Source organism: Zalophus californianus, chromosome 2, assembly GCF_009762305.2.
Source record: "Zalophus californianus isolate mZalCal1 chromosome 2, mZalCal1.pri.v2, whole genome shotgun sequence".
NCBI classification, from domain to species: domain Eukaryota; kingdom Metazoa; phylum Chordata; class Mammalia; order Carnivora; family Otariidae; genus Zalophus; species Zalophus californianus.
The window spans coordinates 86,848,004-86,861,711 of NC_045596.1; the positions used below are offsets into that span (position 1 = coordinate 86,848,004).

At 38.3% G+C, this 13,708-nt stretch overlaps 2 protein-coding genes across 3 annotated transcripts in view; both read left to right on the forward strand.

The window, feature by feature from the left end:
* Positions 1–9,627, forward strand: part of GSTCD (glutathione S-transferase C-terminal domain containing) — a 131,972-nt gene extending 122,345 nt beyond the window's left edge. For both annotated transcript variants that reach the window (XM_027599626.2, XM_027599625.2), the window contains exons 10-12: positions 139–169; positions 4,967–5,036; positions 8,042–9,627. In XM_027599626.2, coding sequence (XP_027455427.1) covers positions 139–169; positions 4,967–5,036; positions 8,042–8,178 — 238 coding nt within the window. In that variant the 3' untranslated portion in view covers positions 8,179–9,627. The remainder of the gene's footprint in view (positions 1–138; positions 170–4,966; positions 5,037–8,041) is intronic.
* LOC113925097 (Y-box-binding protein 1-like) lies at positions 2,179–3,225 on the forward strand. The gene has a single exon (XM_035726283.1). It carries the CDS (start codon positions 2,179–2,181, stop codon positions 3,094–3,096), a length of 918 nt encoding a protein of 305 aa, XP_035582176.1. The 3' UTR covers positions 3,097–3,225.
* Positions 9,628–13,708: the final 4,081 nt, after the last annotated feature.

The following is a 13,708-nucleotide window of genomic DNA, read 5'->3' on the forward strand; positions in this document are numbered from 1 at the left end:
CATTATGTACTCCTCAGATAAAATACCTACTTTTGTTTATAGTTTTTTCTATATTTCTATATAGAAATATATAGACTATCTCGACTCCTAATCTTTGGTGTTTAAAATAATGACTCTTTTTTTTCTTTTCTATTTCAGTGAACAATTCAAGAAAACTTTATCATACAAGGTAACCTTAAAAAGTTCTAGATGTCTTTCTAATATACTTTTTCCTTCTTTATATTTTTCCCCTCCCAAATTTCTAATGGGATATATAACCTATAGCTACCTTGGAATTACTCATCAACATGTAATATGGGGGGGTTGTTTTATTTTTTTATGTTTTGTTTTGTTTTGTTTTGTGAATCAAGATTAAAGTCCAAGTAGGTGGCAAGACTTGTGAAGGGTCTGAGAGTTTACCCTGCAAGTTCACATGCTAGCCTGCCACAATTTCATGGATGCCGGCAGATAGGAGACTTCTGAGTTAGAGACCTGGCAGTAGGAGTAGCCAGACTAACATCATTTTTGTCCTGACTTTCTGAGACCCAGTTCCCACAGGGCAGTATATAATGGGCCATGCGACACCTACATACACAGTGAATTGCAGTACAGGAGAGGGAAGCTGAGCTTAGGAAACCCAAATGTTTTAAGATTTAATCTTTAAGCAAGCATTCCTGCCCTTTGCTCCAGAGCGAAACTATGTATTTTCCAGAGTTGCTCACTGTATAAACATCTTTGAGAAGATAATCTAGAACACAGGCAAATTTTTCTGTAAAAGGTCAGACAATAAACATTTTAGGTTTTGTCAGCCACTTAAAATTTCCCAGCTATTCTGCTTTGTCCTTGCCATTTTTTGTTGCTTTTGGTGGTGGTGGTGTACAATCTTTTAAAAATGTAAAGACTGTTTTTAACTTGAGAGCCATACAAAAAGAGGTCATAGGCTGGATTTGGCCCGTAGGCCAGAGTTTGCCAACCCCTGGTCTGGAACAAACGCAGCACCTCTACTCCTAAGGCGTGAAGAAATACAAGAACTATTTCTCAACAGTAGTCAGAACATTATATAGTTCTGAGGCATCAATCTGAGCAAACTAGTTTCCAGCTTTCTGAATATTACCTCTAACTAATTGGTCAATAACATGACAAATGCATTCTAAAAAGTAGTAATGATATTTGCCAGAAATACATGAAAATCCCATTAAAACTTGATAAATTAGATTCTTAGTTCAGTTCTTGTAGACTCACTAAAAATATATAGTCTCATTTTACATGCCAGGCCCCACCTTTCAAGATTTTTCCCTTCTCCATCCAACGGTTAAGTAGTGGGGGACAGTGACTCAAAAACGTTCATTTCTACCAGCTTGGCACATATATCTCCTTCACCTCTACTTTATAATCCTTAAACAGGCACCTCCAACTCTGTCTCCCACCCTCCCCTTTCCCCCTCCTCACCTCTCCCCCTGCTCTGAGCATAAACAGATTACTACAGAGGGAAGAGTGTTGATGCTTTGCTTACTGGATTTTAAGTTTGTATGTCTTAGGGAACTGTAAGGTTTTTTGGGAAACATTAGGACCCCAGGAACTTTGTTTTCATAATATTCAAAACACCTTACCTTTCTCTTATAATACCCTGCCAATAGAGTAGACAATGAGTTGAAAAATAAAAACTAGGGCCCTGTTTTTAATGCCTCTTTGAGTGATGCTGGCTAAAAACAAATTGAGAGGATGCGTGGAAAAAACCTAGGGCAGTGAAGAGGCTGGGTGCCCCAGTCTCACTGGCTAGAAAAGAACATAACATTTCTAAAGAATAGCGACAGGGTACCCAGGCTCTTCCAGAGAGCAGAAAACTCACTGTTACCCAGTCTACTGGGTCTACTCCTTCTCCCACACCCCCAAAAGCTGCTTGGCCACCAGCCCTTTTGAGAGTCTCAGGTATAAAGGCTCCAGAGAGAAGTCTGAGCTTCTTGGATACTGTGGCAAGATCTTTCTTAACTGAACCATGATGGGTGGGCCGCCAGGCAGAACTAAATGGAGGTAGTGCCCAAACGTCTTGAGAGTTGCTGAGTTGGATCGGTAGCGGGAGTGGAGAGCGGACCCCAGAGAGCCCTGAGCAGCCCCACCGCCGCGGCCAGGCTAGTTACCATCACACCCCGGGAGGAGCCGCAGCTGCCGCAGCCGACCTCAGTCACCATCACCGCGACCATGAGCAGTGAGGCGGAGACCAAGCAGCCGCCCGCCGCCCCCGCCCTCCGCGCTGCCGACACCAAGCCCGGCACCACTGGCAGCGGCGCAGGGAGCGGTGGCCCGGGCGGCCTCACATCGGCGGCGCCTACCGGCGGGGACAATAAAATCATAGTAACGAAGGTTTTGGGAACAGTAAAATGGTTCAATGTAAGAAACGGATATGGTTTCATCAACAGGAATGACATCAAGAAAGATGTATTTGTACACCAGACCGCCATAAAGAAGAATAACCCCAGGAAGTACCTTCGCAGTGTAGGAGATGGAGAGACTGTGGAGTTTGCTGTTGTTGAAGGAGAAAAGGGTGCGGGGGCAGCAAATGTGACAGGCCCTGGCGGAGTTCCAGTGCAAGGCAGTAAACATGCAGCAGACCGTAACCAGTATAGACGCCATCCACGTCGCAGGGGTCCTCCACGCAATTCCCAGCAGAATTACCAGAGTAGTGAGAGTGGGGAAAAGAACGAGGGATCGGAAAGTGCTCCCGAAGGCCAGGCCCAACAGCGCCGGCCCTACCGCAGGCTACAGTTCCCACCTTACTACATGCGGAGACCCTATGGGCGTCGACCACAGTATTCCAACCCTCCTGTGCAGGGAGAAGGGATGGAAGGTGCTGACAACCAGGGTGCAGGAGAACAAGGTAGACCAGTGAGACAGAATATGTATCGGGGTTATAGACCACGATTCCGCAGGGGGCCTTCTCGCCAAAGACAGCCTAGAGAGGATGGCAATGCGGAAGATAAGGAAAATCAAGGAGATGAGACCCAAGGTCAGCAGCCACCTCAACGTTGGTACGGCCGCGACTTCAATTACCGACGCAGACGCCCAGAAAACCCTCAACCACAAGATGGCAGAGACAAAAGCAGCCGATCCACCAGCTGAGAATTCGTCCGCTCCCGAGGCTGAGCAGGGCGGGGCTGAGCAAATGCCGGCTTACCATCTCTACCATCATCCGGTTTAGTCATCCAACACGAAGAAATGAAGATGAAATTCCAGCAATAAGAAATGAACAAAAGATTGGAGCTGAAGACCTTAAGTGCTTGCTTTTTGCCCACTGAGCAGATAAATAGAACTATCTACATTATCTATGCAGCATGGGGTTTTTATTCTTTTTACCTAAAGATGTCTCTTTTTGGTAATGACAAACGTGTTTTAAAAAAAAACAACCTGGTTTTTCTCAATACACCTTTAAAGGTTTTTAAATTGTTTCATATCTGGTCAAGTTGAGATTTTTAAGAACCTCATTTTTTAATTTGTAATAAAAAGTTTACAACTTGATTTTTTCAAAAAAAATCAACAAACGATAAGTACCCGTTAATAAAGGTCTTAAATAATAAAATAAATAAATAATAAATGTCTTGAGAGTTACTTTGGAAGTGCTTTTCCTCCACAGTTCAGTTTATACAGCAGATCTTTACTGACTTCTGCTCTGTGCCTCCCCTTCCAGAATTTAACTTCTATTGGGGAGAACACATATACAAATAATTCCAGTAAAATCTGGCGAGGACACCAGAGGTGATTGCCTCAACATTAAGTGACTCTTGACTTTCAAACACTATGAAGACAAAGGGCATGTTTTTTCTTGTTTTTTCTTCAAATTATATAATTCTAAATCCTTCTTCTGCCCCTTTGTTGATGCCGGTTCATGGCTGCTTAATACAAGTTACTCATTTGAGCCACGTTATTAGTGTCCTACCCATTGGCCACTAAATTTTATAGTAAGCATTACAGTGTTGTTGTTGTTGTTTTAATGCATAAAAGTTGAGACAGAGGTAACCCTTCAAAAAGAACCAACATCACACAGCCACTTCAATTACCTTATTAAAAAATGGAGGCCTCAAGTCGAATGTACAAAAGACGAAAGGGGACAAACGAGGAATCAGAGTTCAAGCCTTTGGCTAAGCTGACAGGTGAGATCATTTGCACACTTGGAGACTGCATCTGTTCCGAGTGAGCAGCTGCCCTGGGAGCATCACAGTACCCCCACTCCGTCCGAGCACTCACCTTTGGCTGCTTGCCTATTTCAGAGCACTGTGCAGGCTCATCAGCTCTCTGCCCCTATAAAGCCTTGTTCTTTTTGCGTGAAAGCAGCCTTTCCTAAAATTGTCAAGCAGAATAATTTTCCCCCCACTCCCTCAGGTCATTCTTACGGATGCCCTTAAAGTAGATGCACCTCCAGCAGCCCTTTGGAGTGAGGAGAGAGGGAGTGAGCCAGCTTCCTCTCCTCTAAAGGGACAAGGGAAGAGTCCAGAGAAACATAGGAACAGCCAGCACTCTGCTGGGTATCCCAGAGAACTACAGAACCACAGAACCCACAAAGAGTGATGATCTTCTACAGTACTGCCTTTTCCCCTGGTGGTAGCCACCTAGACTGACTTCTTGGAGCCATGTTCCTGAGATTCAAATTTTATTAAAGGAAAAATATAAGTGAATTTTAGGTCTTTTTGTTTAACACATGATAATCATGCATTGTAACCCTATTTTGGCTAAAAGCAACTGGCTAACTGGCCTGAGGATTTTCCTTGCATCCGTTCTTAAGAACTGCATCTGAAGAACAGTCTACTTGAAAGGGAAAAAGTTATTGAGTACCATTTTCTGAAAATGTGTTTCTTTCAGAAGTGTTACCTGTGCAGTACTTTATTCGGTTGAACTGTAGAACTCCAGAGAAGTGAGGTAGTTTTTATCATTTTTAGTTTTGAAGCAGAAGATTAAAATAGACCCACATTCTATCGTTTTTTTTTTTTTCTTTTAGGAACACATGATTCTGTGTAGGTTTGCGGATCAGACAGCTGTCCAGCTTCCACCCCAGCGAAGACTTGTGGGTATGTGTTTTCACAGAGCAGCTGATGAGTAGATTATACAGTATGCCTAGGAATGAATGGACTGGCTCTATATGGGGAAAACTGGTCCATTTATCAACAAGAAACTCAAGTTTGTTTTTCCCAGCAAAGGCAATTCATGTTGAAAAGGGCTCTGTAGGTATAAGAGTATTTTATCCCATTTTTGTTAACATTAATACTTTTATTTTTTTAAAGATTTTATTCATTTATTTGACAGAGAGAGACATAGCAAGAGAGGGAAAACAAGCAGGGGGAGTGGGAGAGGGAGAAGCAGGCTTCCCACTGAGCAGGAAGCCCGATGCGGGGCTCGAACCCAGGATCCTGGGATCATGACCTGAGCCGAAGGCAGACACTTAATGACTGAGCCACCCAGGCGCCCAACATTAATACTTTTAAATTCATCTTCAGTATTTGTACATTGAGCAGAATTATGTGAAATCTCTTACTGTTATGAACAAACTGAGGGATCCGTCTAAAGCCACAGAAGAATATATAAAGATGGAAAAATCAACTTTGCATGCCAAAATTAGTTAAAATATGTATAAGCATTTTTTCTTGGAAGAGGTATACTTGTATATTATTAATCATAGACCAATTTATTCAACATCTGTAATAGTAAATATTACCTTAATTGGAAGACCTACAATAGCATTTTAAGTTTAAGTAATGAATTTATCCAAGACTTTGCTTTAGAAAAAGAAATCACATTTAGAAGGACAATAACATCTAACAGTTACTGCACATTTAAGTGCTGAGCTAAATGCCTTACCCATTATCTCAGTAAATTCTAATGAAAATACTTATGGGGTATGTACTATTATTTAGGACTGGGACAAAAGTTTGTCCAGGATCCTTTACCCGGTAGATGATGGAGCCATACTATGAACCGATACAAAGCCTAGGTTCCAAAATTAGGGCTTGAGAAGATTGAGTGGAGTCAAAAATAATCTTTAAAATTATTTAGAAGAGCCCCCACGTTGGAGGCCATCATAGTATATTGGAAAACAGATTGCCATTTCTTTGGCTGAGCACCAGATGGGATAATTAGCTTGCATGCAGGGACTGTGTTATGTGAGAAGTAGTTATCTTCAAACTCTAAAGTCAAAGTCAGCATAGCAAGATACATACAGAGAGGCATCTGAGACCTGATTTCCTTTCTTTTCTCACACTCCGGAGCATAAAGATATGGAAAAAGCTCTTCCTCTCTCTCCTGCATGCAACCTCCTTCTCTTTCCCACTCCTTTTCTCTGCCTCCTCCTTCCCCCATTCCCAACTCTCTGAGCTAGTTGAGTGTACATGTGAATGTTCAGGGAGTGCTAGACGGGAAGTTGCTGGAGTTGAAGAGGAGGAGGAACATTTGGCCTGATCACTGGCATGAGGGGAAGGAAGGTCATGTGCAAAGTCATGGACTCCATCAAATGTGGACATCTGTACTTTGCATGGGCCATATTTTTGTTCTGTGAACCTTTTAGGAAGCTTTCAAGGCCCCCAAAGGGAGACTACCAACAACTGAATTTCAGTTGTAAAGGTACTTCTTCAACATGTGAAAACATGAGATTCTTTTACGTAATAGAAAAGGAAAAATTAACTGGACTGGGATCAAAGCCAAGGGTGAATGAGCTGTAGTGTAAACCCAGGGTGGGTACTGAAGGAATGCAGGGCGTCTACTCTGACAGAGAATGTTTCATTTTAAACTGAAGAGTAGACAGAGGTGGGTGGGGGGGAGCCTTTACAGATGTCTTAAAAGATGAACAATATTTTAAGGGAAAAAAAGAATGTCTGCCGCACAACTGTTGATGAACGGGGAGGGGTGGGTTGGGGGGTGATTTCGCCTAAATGGAATTCAAGACATCTCTTTTTATATCATTTCTAACACAGTTCATCCTTTTTGGCATAGGAGCTTTTAAAAAAAAAAGTACAAAATAAACATTTTAAATCCGAATGCCTCATTGCCAATTCTTACCTACTGACTTCACCTTCCACAGTTTTTCTGTGAGGGTTCTTCTGTCTTCCACAGAAGAACGTCTCTGTTTCAATTATCTGGCTTCACTTCTGCAGCTGTTCAATTTTAGTAGTTTCTGTGGACATCCAAATAAATTATATAAAAATAATGTTTAGTCATTATTATAATTAGGAGGGAAAATGGAATTAAGTTCTGCATAGTCAGTAGCCTTTTGGAGGATGAAGTTTGTATATTGAATTTAAAGAAATTGAAAGTATAAAAGCGAACCATAGCTTTGAATATATTCAAGCCCAAATCATTTTTATTTCCAGAGCTACCTTTAACATAGAAATTTGCATTTGCCAAAGGAACACAAATTGGCTGCTTTGCTTGCCAGTCAGGTTTTCTCTTTTGTGTTCCAAAGATTACAAAGAAGATTGAATACCACTATTTTATTGGGGTGAAAGAGTTCTGAAAATTGATTATGTTACACAGCACATACACATCCACCTGAAATAACCAAAGCACAAATAAGAATTTTCTCAAATATTTTCTATTTCTCATTTTTCCTTGTCCTAAAAATTCCAGGTTCAAATGTAGCCCATCTTTCAGATGCCTCTTTGTTAGCATGATACTTTAAATATTATTAAAATAGATGTTATTTTTTCACAATATTACAGGTAACATATTTCCATAGGGAATGCAGGCACAAGGTCTTTAAATGTATTTTTAACCAAAGTGGGAAATAGGATCTGTAGTCTGTATTTGAGCTTTATTTATTAAATACATTTTAAAAAGTTAACATTCTCAACAAAAAGCAAGTTAACGTTCTCTAAATTAGCAGCAGAAACAAATCTGTGAACTGTCATATGTGATTGTATTTTGTCCATACCGATCAAGAGTTAGGTTGACAGAGACTAAACAGGACTTGGGGGCAAACAGCATTCGCCATATACTTGTAGATTTTGTCACTGTATAGATGGACAAATTGAAATTGCACTGTTCCCTGTAGGGAGTCTCATGATACCATTTTACTGTATTTCAGGAAAACAGTGCATGTGCCTAGTGGATCTGGATCGAGCAAGAGCTGCAGAAGAACGTGGTTACTCCGTTCAAGTAATATCCATGGAGCCAGAGAGCTGCTCTCCCAAAAATAACATGATCGTGGGAGTCCCCATTTAGAAGGAGATATTCACATTCATGTTTGGCCATCCGTCTTCATGATGAAAACCCAGTGGCATTTAGGAGGTTCTTGGCATAACTAGAAAACAGCATTAGCCATATTGAACTTATTGTGCTCAGGAAGGAAAGCAGCAGGAAAATCACGGAAGAAAGGCTGCCTGCAAAGCATCACAAATGCTCTTGTAATGTATGATTAAAGGACCGCTGGTTTTCATAGTGAGAATCCCCTGAAGTCTCAGCTGCCAACAGAATAATACTCACCAGTGGAAGTTCCATCACTGGAATAACAATTTCCTTCTCACTTCACAGCTTTTCTCATCTTGCCAATTTGATGTTCAGTTCAAAACAGTGAATTGAAGCCTTTGTAATCATTGCAGCCTTTATAATCATTTAGATATTCAAATGGAGACCAAAACTAGACTCAGTGGGATTTGTTGGTTGGTTGGTTGTATTTTAAACAATTGTACTTTTTCTATAATTTTTAAAAATATCCAGTCAGGCAACTACAGTATGGTTAAATTTTTAAGCCAGGATGAGTTGGACTTGTATTTCATTTCATATACTTCTTTAAATATGTTTCCCATAAATTACCAACTGAGATCATCACTGGTTCAGACATTTTATATGAAGACATAAAATACTTGCAGGAAATTTCCCATTGTGGGAGTATGTAATTTGGACATAAATTCTAACTAATCAGTAAATACATTGATTAATGAATTCCAGTTTATAAATAATTACTGAGGATCCATTATTTTCAAGACCCTGGCCTAGATTCTTCTAAGGATACAAAGATGAGTTGCAAGAGACATGGTCCCTTGCCTATGGAAAAAATCATGTAAAAGAAAAATTAATGAATTAGTTCTTTATGTCATAATATAATGTATGGTCACAGGATTTGTTTTCCAGATATCAACCATATTTTTTAGTTACATTACTTTGCTAACACTTATTGAATGTAGATTGGAGGTAGGAGGAGTACAGAGTTTAGAAGTTTATTTGAATATTTCTCTCTTCTCACTCTTCTCAGTCCACCAGCTGAACTTTTTAAAGACAGATGACATGTCCTTTCTCACATGCTGCTAATTATTTAGCTTTTACATGCCCTAGGTTATTCCATTTGAGATGAGATTTATTTCATTGATTTTGATGTTTTCAAGCCCTGTATGACGCATATGAGGAAAAAAGATTTTAATAAGGAACTCTTTCATCATCATGACTTAAAATGCAGGAATAATTTACTCAGGGGAAGGGGACTTGAATTCTTGTTTTCTGAGGTAAAATTTAAAAAAAGAACCATCAGCCCTGAGTTTTTTAGTCATTTTTACCTATAGATATACCATGCTCTTTTATCCTGGGCTTTCTTTTTTAAATGGAGGTCTAATTTACAGACAATAAAATAACAGATTTTAAGTGTTGACTTTGAGAAGTTTTGACATATATATGTATATGGAGATTATATACATACATACATATATATATATATATATATATATATATATATATATATATATATATAAAATCTTCATGCAACTGCCACCAGAAATAAGATACAGAATATTTCCACCAGCACAGAAAGTTCTCTTATGTCCCTTTCTGTTCAACTTCACCTACCCCAAAGGCAGAAATCTCTCTGATTTCTATCATCCTCCATTTTCTCTGCCTATTTTTGTCCTTCATATAAATGAAGTCATTTAGTATGTAGTCTTTTGTGTCTGGCTTCTTATTCCCAAGATAGTATTTTTCAAGAAATATCCATGTTGTTATATGTATCAATAGTTTCTTCTTATTCTTAAGTAACATTCTATTATATAAATTTATCAAAATGTATTTATTCACTCTCCAATTGGTATTCATTCGGGTTATTTCCACTTTGAGGATATCACAAATAAGGCCTATAAATATTCTTGTACAAGTCTTTTTGTGGACATATGTTTTCATTTCTCTTGGATAAATACCTAGTAGTAGAATTGCTGGGTCATTGAATAAATGAATGTCAATTGCCAAACAGTTTTTCCAAAGTGGTTGTACCATTTTATATTCCCACCAGCAATGTATAAAAATTCTAATTCTCAACACCACCCTCACAACATTTGATATGGTCTCAGTCTTTTTTATTTTAACCATTCTGGTGGACATGAAATAGTACCTCACTGGGATTTTAATTTTCATTTCTCAGATGACTAGTGATACTAAGCATCATTTGTAAAGTCAATGTTCAAGTCTTTTACTCATTTTTAAAATTAGGTTGTTTGTGCTTTTTTGTTGTTGGCTTATAAGAATTCTTTATATATTCTGGTTAAGAGTTCTTTGTCAGATATATGTATTGAGAATATTTTTCCCAGTCTGTGGCTTGCCTACTCAATTTTCATAATGAATGTTTTAATTTTCAGGAAGCCTAATTTATCTGTTTTTGCTGTGTACTTTCTGTGTCCTCTATAATAAATCTTTACCCACCCTGAGGTTATGAAGATTTTTTCCATGTTTTCCTACAGAAACGTTATGGTTTTAGCTTTTTACATTTTAGGTCTATGATCCATCTCAAATCAATATTCACATAGAGGTAGGTAGGTTTTGAAAAATATACATTTGTTTTGGCACCATTTATTTAAAAACCTTTTCTCTTCCTATTGAATTGACTTGGCACCTCAGTTGAAAATTAACTGATGTATATGTCTGAGCCTATGGGGTCTCTAGTCTGCTCCATTAATTTGTTTGATTACTGTAGCTTTATAGTAAGTCTTGAAATTAGGTGATTTTCCAATTTCATTTCTCATTTTCCAGATTGTTTTAACTGTTCTAAATCCATTGTATTTCCATATAAATTTTTAAATTGGCTTATCAATTTCCTTAAAAGAAATAGCCTTCTGGGGTTTTTGGTATTGTCTGGAATCTTTAGATCAATTTAGGGAAAATGAACATATTAGCAATATTGAGTCTTATAATCCATAAACATAATATATCTTTCCACATATTTAGGTGTTCTTTAATTACTCCCAGTAATATTTTCTAATTTTCAATATAGATGTTTGGTTTTACTTATTATTTGATAGTTTTGATGCTGTTACCTTTAGTTGTTCCCACTACCCAGAATACTCTCCTCTTAGCCCTCCCATTAACTTAAGCTCATTCATCCTTCTGCTCTTAGACCTGACCTCCTGAGGAAAACCTTTCCTAAATTTTCTGGAGTTAGTTACCTGTTATAGAATGTGCACCGTCCAGAAGAGTTCTCCATCCACCCCAGGTGACTCAAAGCACCCCACCAAAAAAGCCGCTATGGTAAGTATCGAGAATACAAAAGGAAGTGACTCCACTTTTTCCCACGCTTGTTCTCAGGCATGGAATTCTCCAGCTGTGATGGCTGTGGCTAGTCATAGATATGGGTGTTAATGATTGCCCCTAGGACACCATTTTTCTGTGTAAATCCTTTCCAAAGCTCCTTCTCCGCCAGGGCAAATAAAAGAGGTTGGATACAGGCAGCAGGAAGGTTGTTGGCAATGACAACAGTCCCAGTAAGTGACCTGGTATCACCCTTACACTTGTCTGTCAAAAGCAAAGCTGCTCCTCACGATCTCTTTCCCCCCACAGTTGTAAGATTAGAAGCCAGAGATCATCTTTCATCAACTTTCAAGCCTGGCTCAGAGATAGAGAGGTATAATTACTAATGACTAAATAATTTTATCTTATTTAGGGAGACATTTCAGTCATATTAGAAATCAAAATATTTTCAGAGCACACATGCGATATAGTATGTGAATAACAATAATTAAACATTTAATCTCATTCTCAAGATTTTGGCTACAGGCGTTACCCACTCCATGATTCAAGAAAATTGCCATTAATAGAACTTCCACATACACCTGTTTTTCTATTGGCTTTCATAATAAAATTAGAGATATGTTTCTGTGGAAGTGATATAATTAAATCATTAAGAGGGAGCAATACTTTTTTAAGTTACAATTTTTAAAAAGCAGATTCTCAAAGCAAAGTAGTTGGGCATTTTCAATAGATTTTTTTTATATGCCAGAAATACATGTCTGTTGAAGAAAAACTAGAAGACGTGGCTAAATAAAAAGGAAAAAATTTAAATCACTGTTAATACTTTGTTTTACATCTTCCTAGACTCTGTTCTATACACACACAGGCACACACAGAGATTTATTTAACAAACACTAATACAGTGTTTACTATTTGCTAGGCACTCTTCTAAGTCCTTTGTAAATAATAACTCATTTTCAATCCTCGTAATGACCCTAAGAACTAGATGCCATTAGGCATCTCATTTTATAGAAACTAAGGCCAGTGTTTCATAGTAAGAGCAGACCCAGATTTGAACTCAGCAAGTAGTTGGCAGAGCTTATATTCTATTTCAGGCTCCTTAGCAATCCTATCGGGATTAGCTGAGATTTGCTATAGTAACAAAATCTCTCTGCCTTTTGAAGCTCTACACAAGAAAGATGTATTTTTTTCACTTATACCAAATACCCATCCAAGTCAGTTATGACTATGCCACATTATCTTCACACCTGACCAAGAGGCTTCTATTAGGAACATAGCTGGTCTCATGGAAAAGGAAATAGACATGGCAAACTATCAGCTAGCTACTGAAGATTCTGCTCAGATGTGATATACTTCACTTGCCTCATTTTGTTGACTAAAGCAAACTACATAGCCCCTCCTGAGTTTTAACACAGTGGGGATGTACAACCTTGGTGGAAGGAGGTTGCAGATAACTGCAAACAGCAATGTAATGTACCACCAACAATGTAGTTGAAAGAGGAAGAGAAGAGGAGGAAAGGCAAAAGAAGGAAGAAGAGAACAGAAAGAAAAGGCCATTGCATCTTCCCGTTTAGAAATGGAGATTCTGAATGCAATTGACTTGGAGTAGGGCGTTTTATTGAATCAATCAAAGAGGGAAGGCATGTGTCATAAACATTTCCTGTCATTGCTCTGTGGACTTTTCACACTTACTATTGGAAAGGAATTTTCCAGAAAACACCTGAAAGGAGTTGTTTTCTATTATACAAGATTAGAGAAGTTTCAGTTTTGCAAATTGGAGTTTCAGATTTGCAAATTCTGCCTCATATATTAAAGTGTTGGATCGGTAATGCCAAACATTCCTTTAGGAAGATACGAGTTTTTACTCCTAGGAATATACAATTATTCATTTTCCTAAACCCTTAACCAACACAGCATTATCAGTTTTTTTTAATCTTGGCCAATTTGATGGGCAAAAGTGTTATTTTGTTTTGATATTCATTCTTGAAGTTATTCATGTGATTGCATACTTTTCACATGGTTATTGACCATTTATATTTTGTGAATTGCCTATTCATCCATTTATTAATTTAATCAACACATGTATTGAGCTCTTGCTTCGAGGCCAAGTATTGTGTCCATATTTCTTACTCATTTTTCATCTGGTACTTTTGTCTTTCCTATAAATATTAGTAAAGTTTTATTGCATTACAATTTTTTAAGTTGGCTTTTATGGAGGAAGGTGTTTTTGTTTTGCTATTATAAAGTTAAA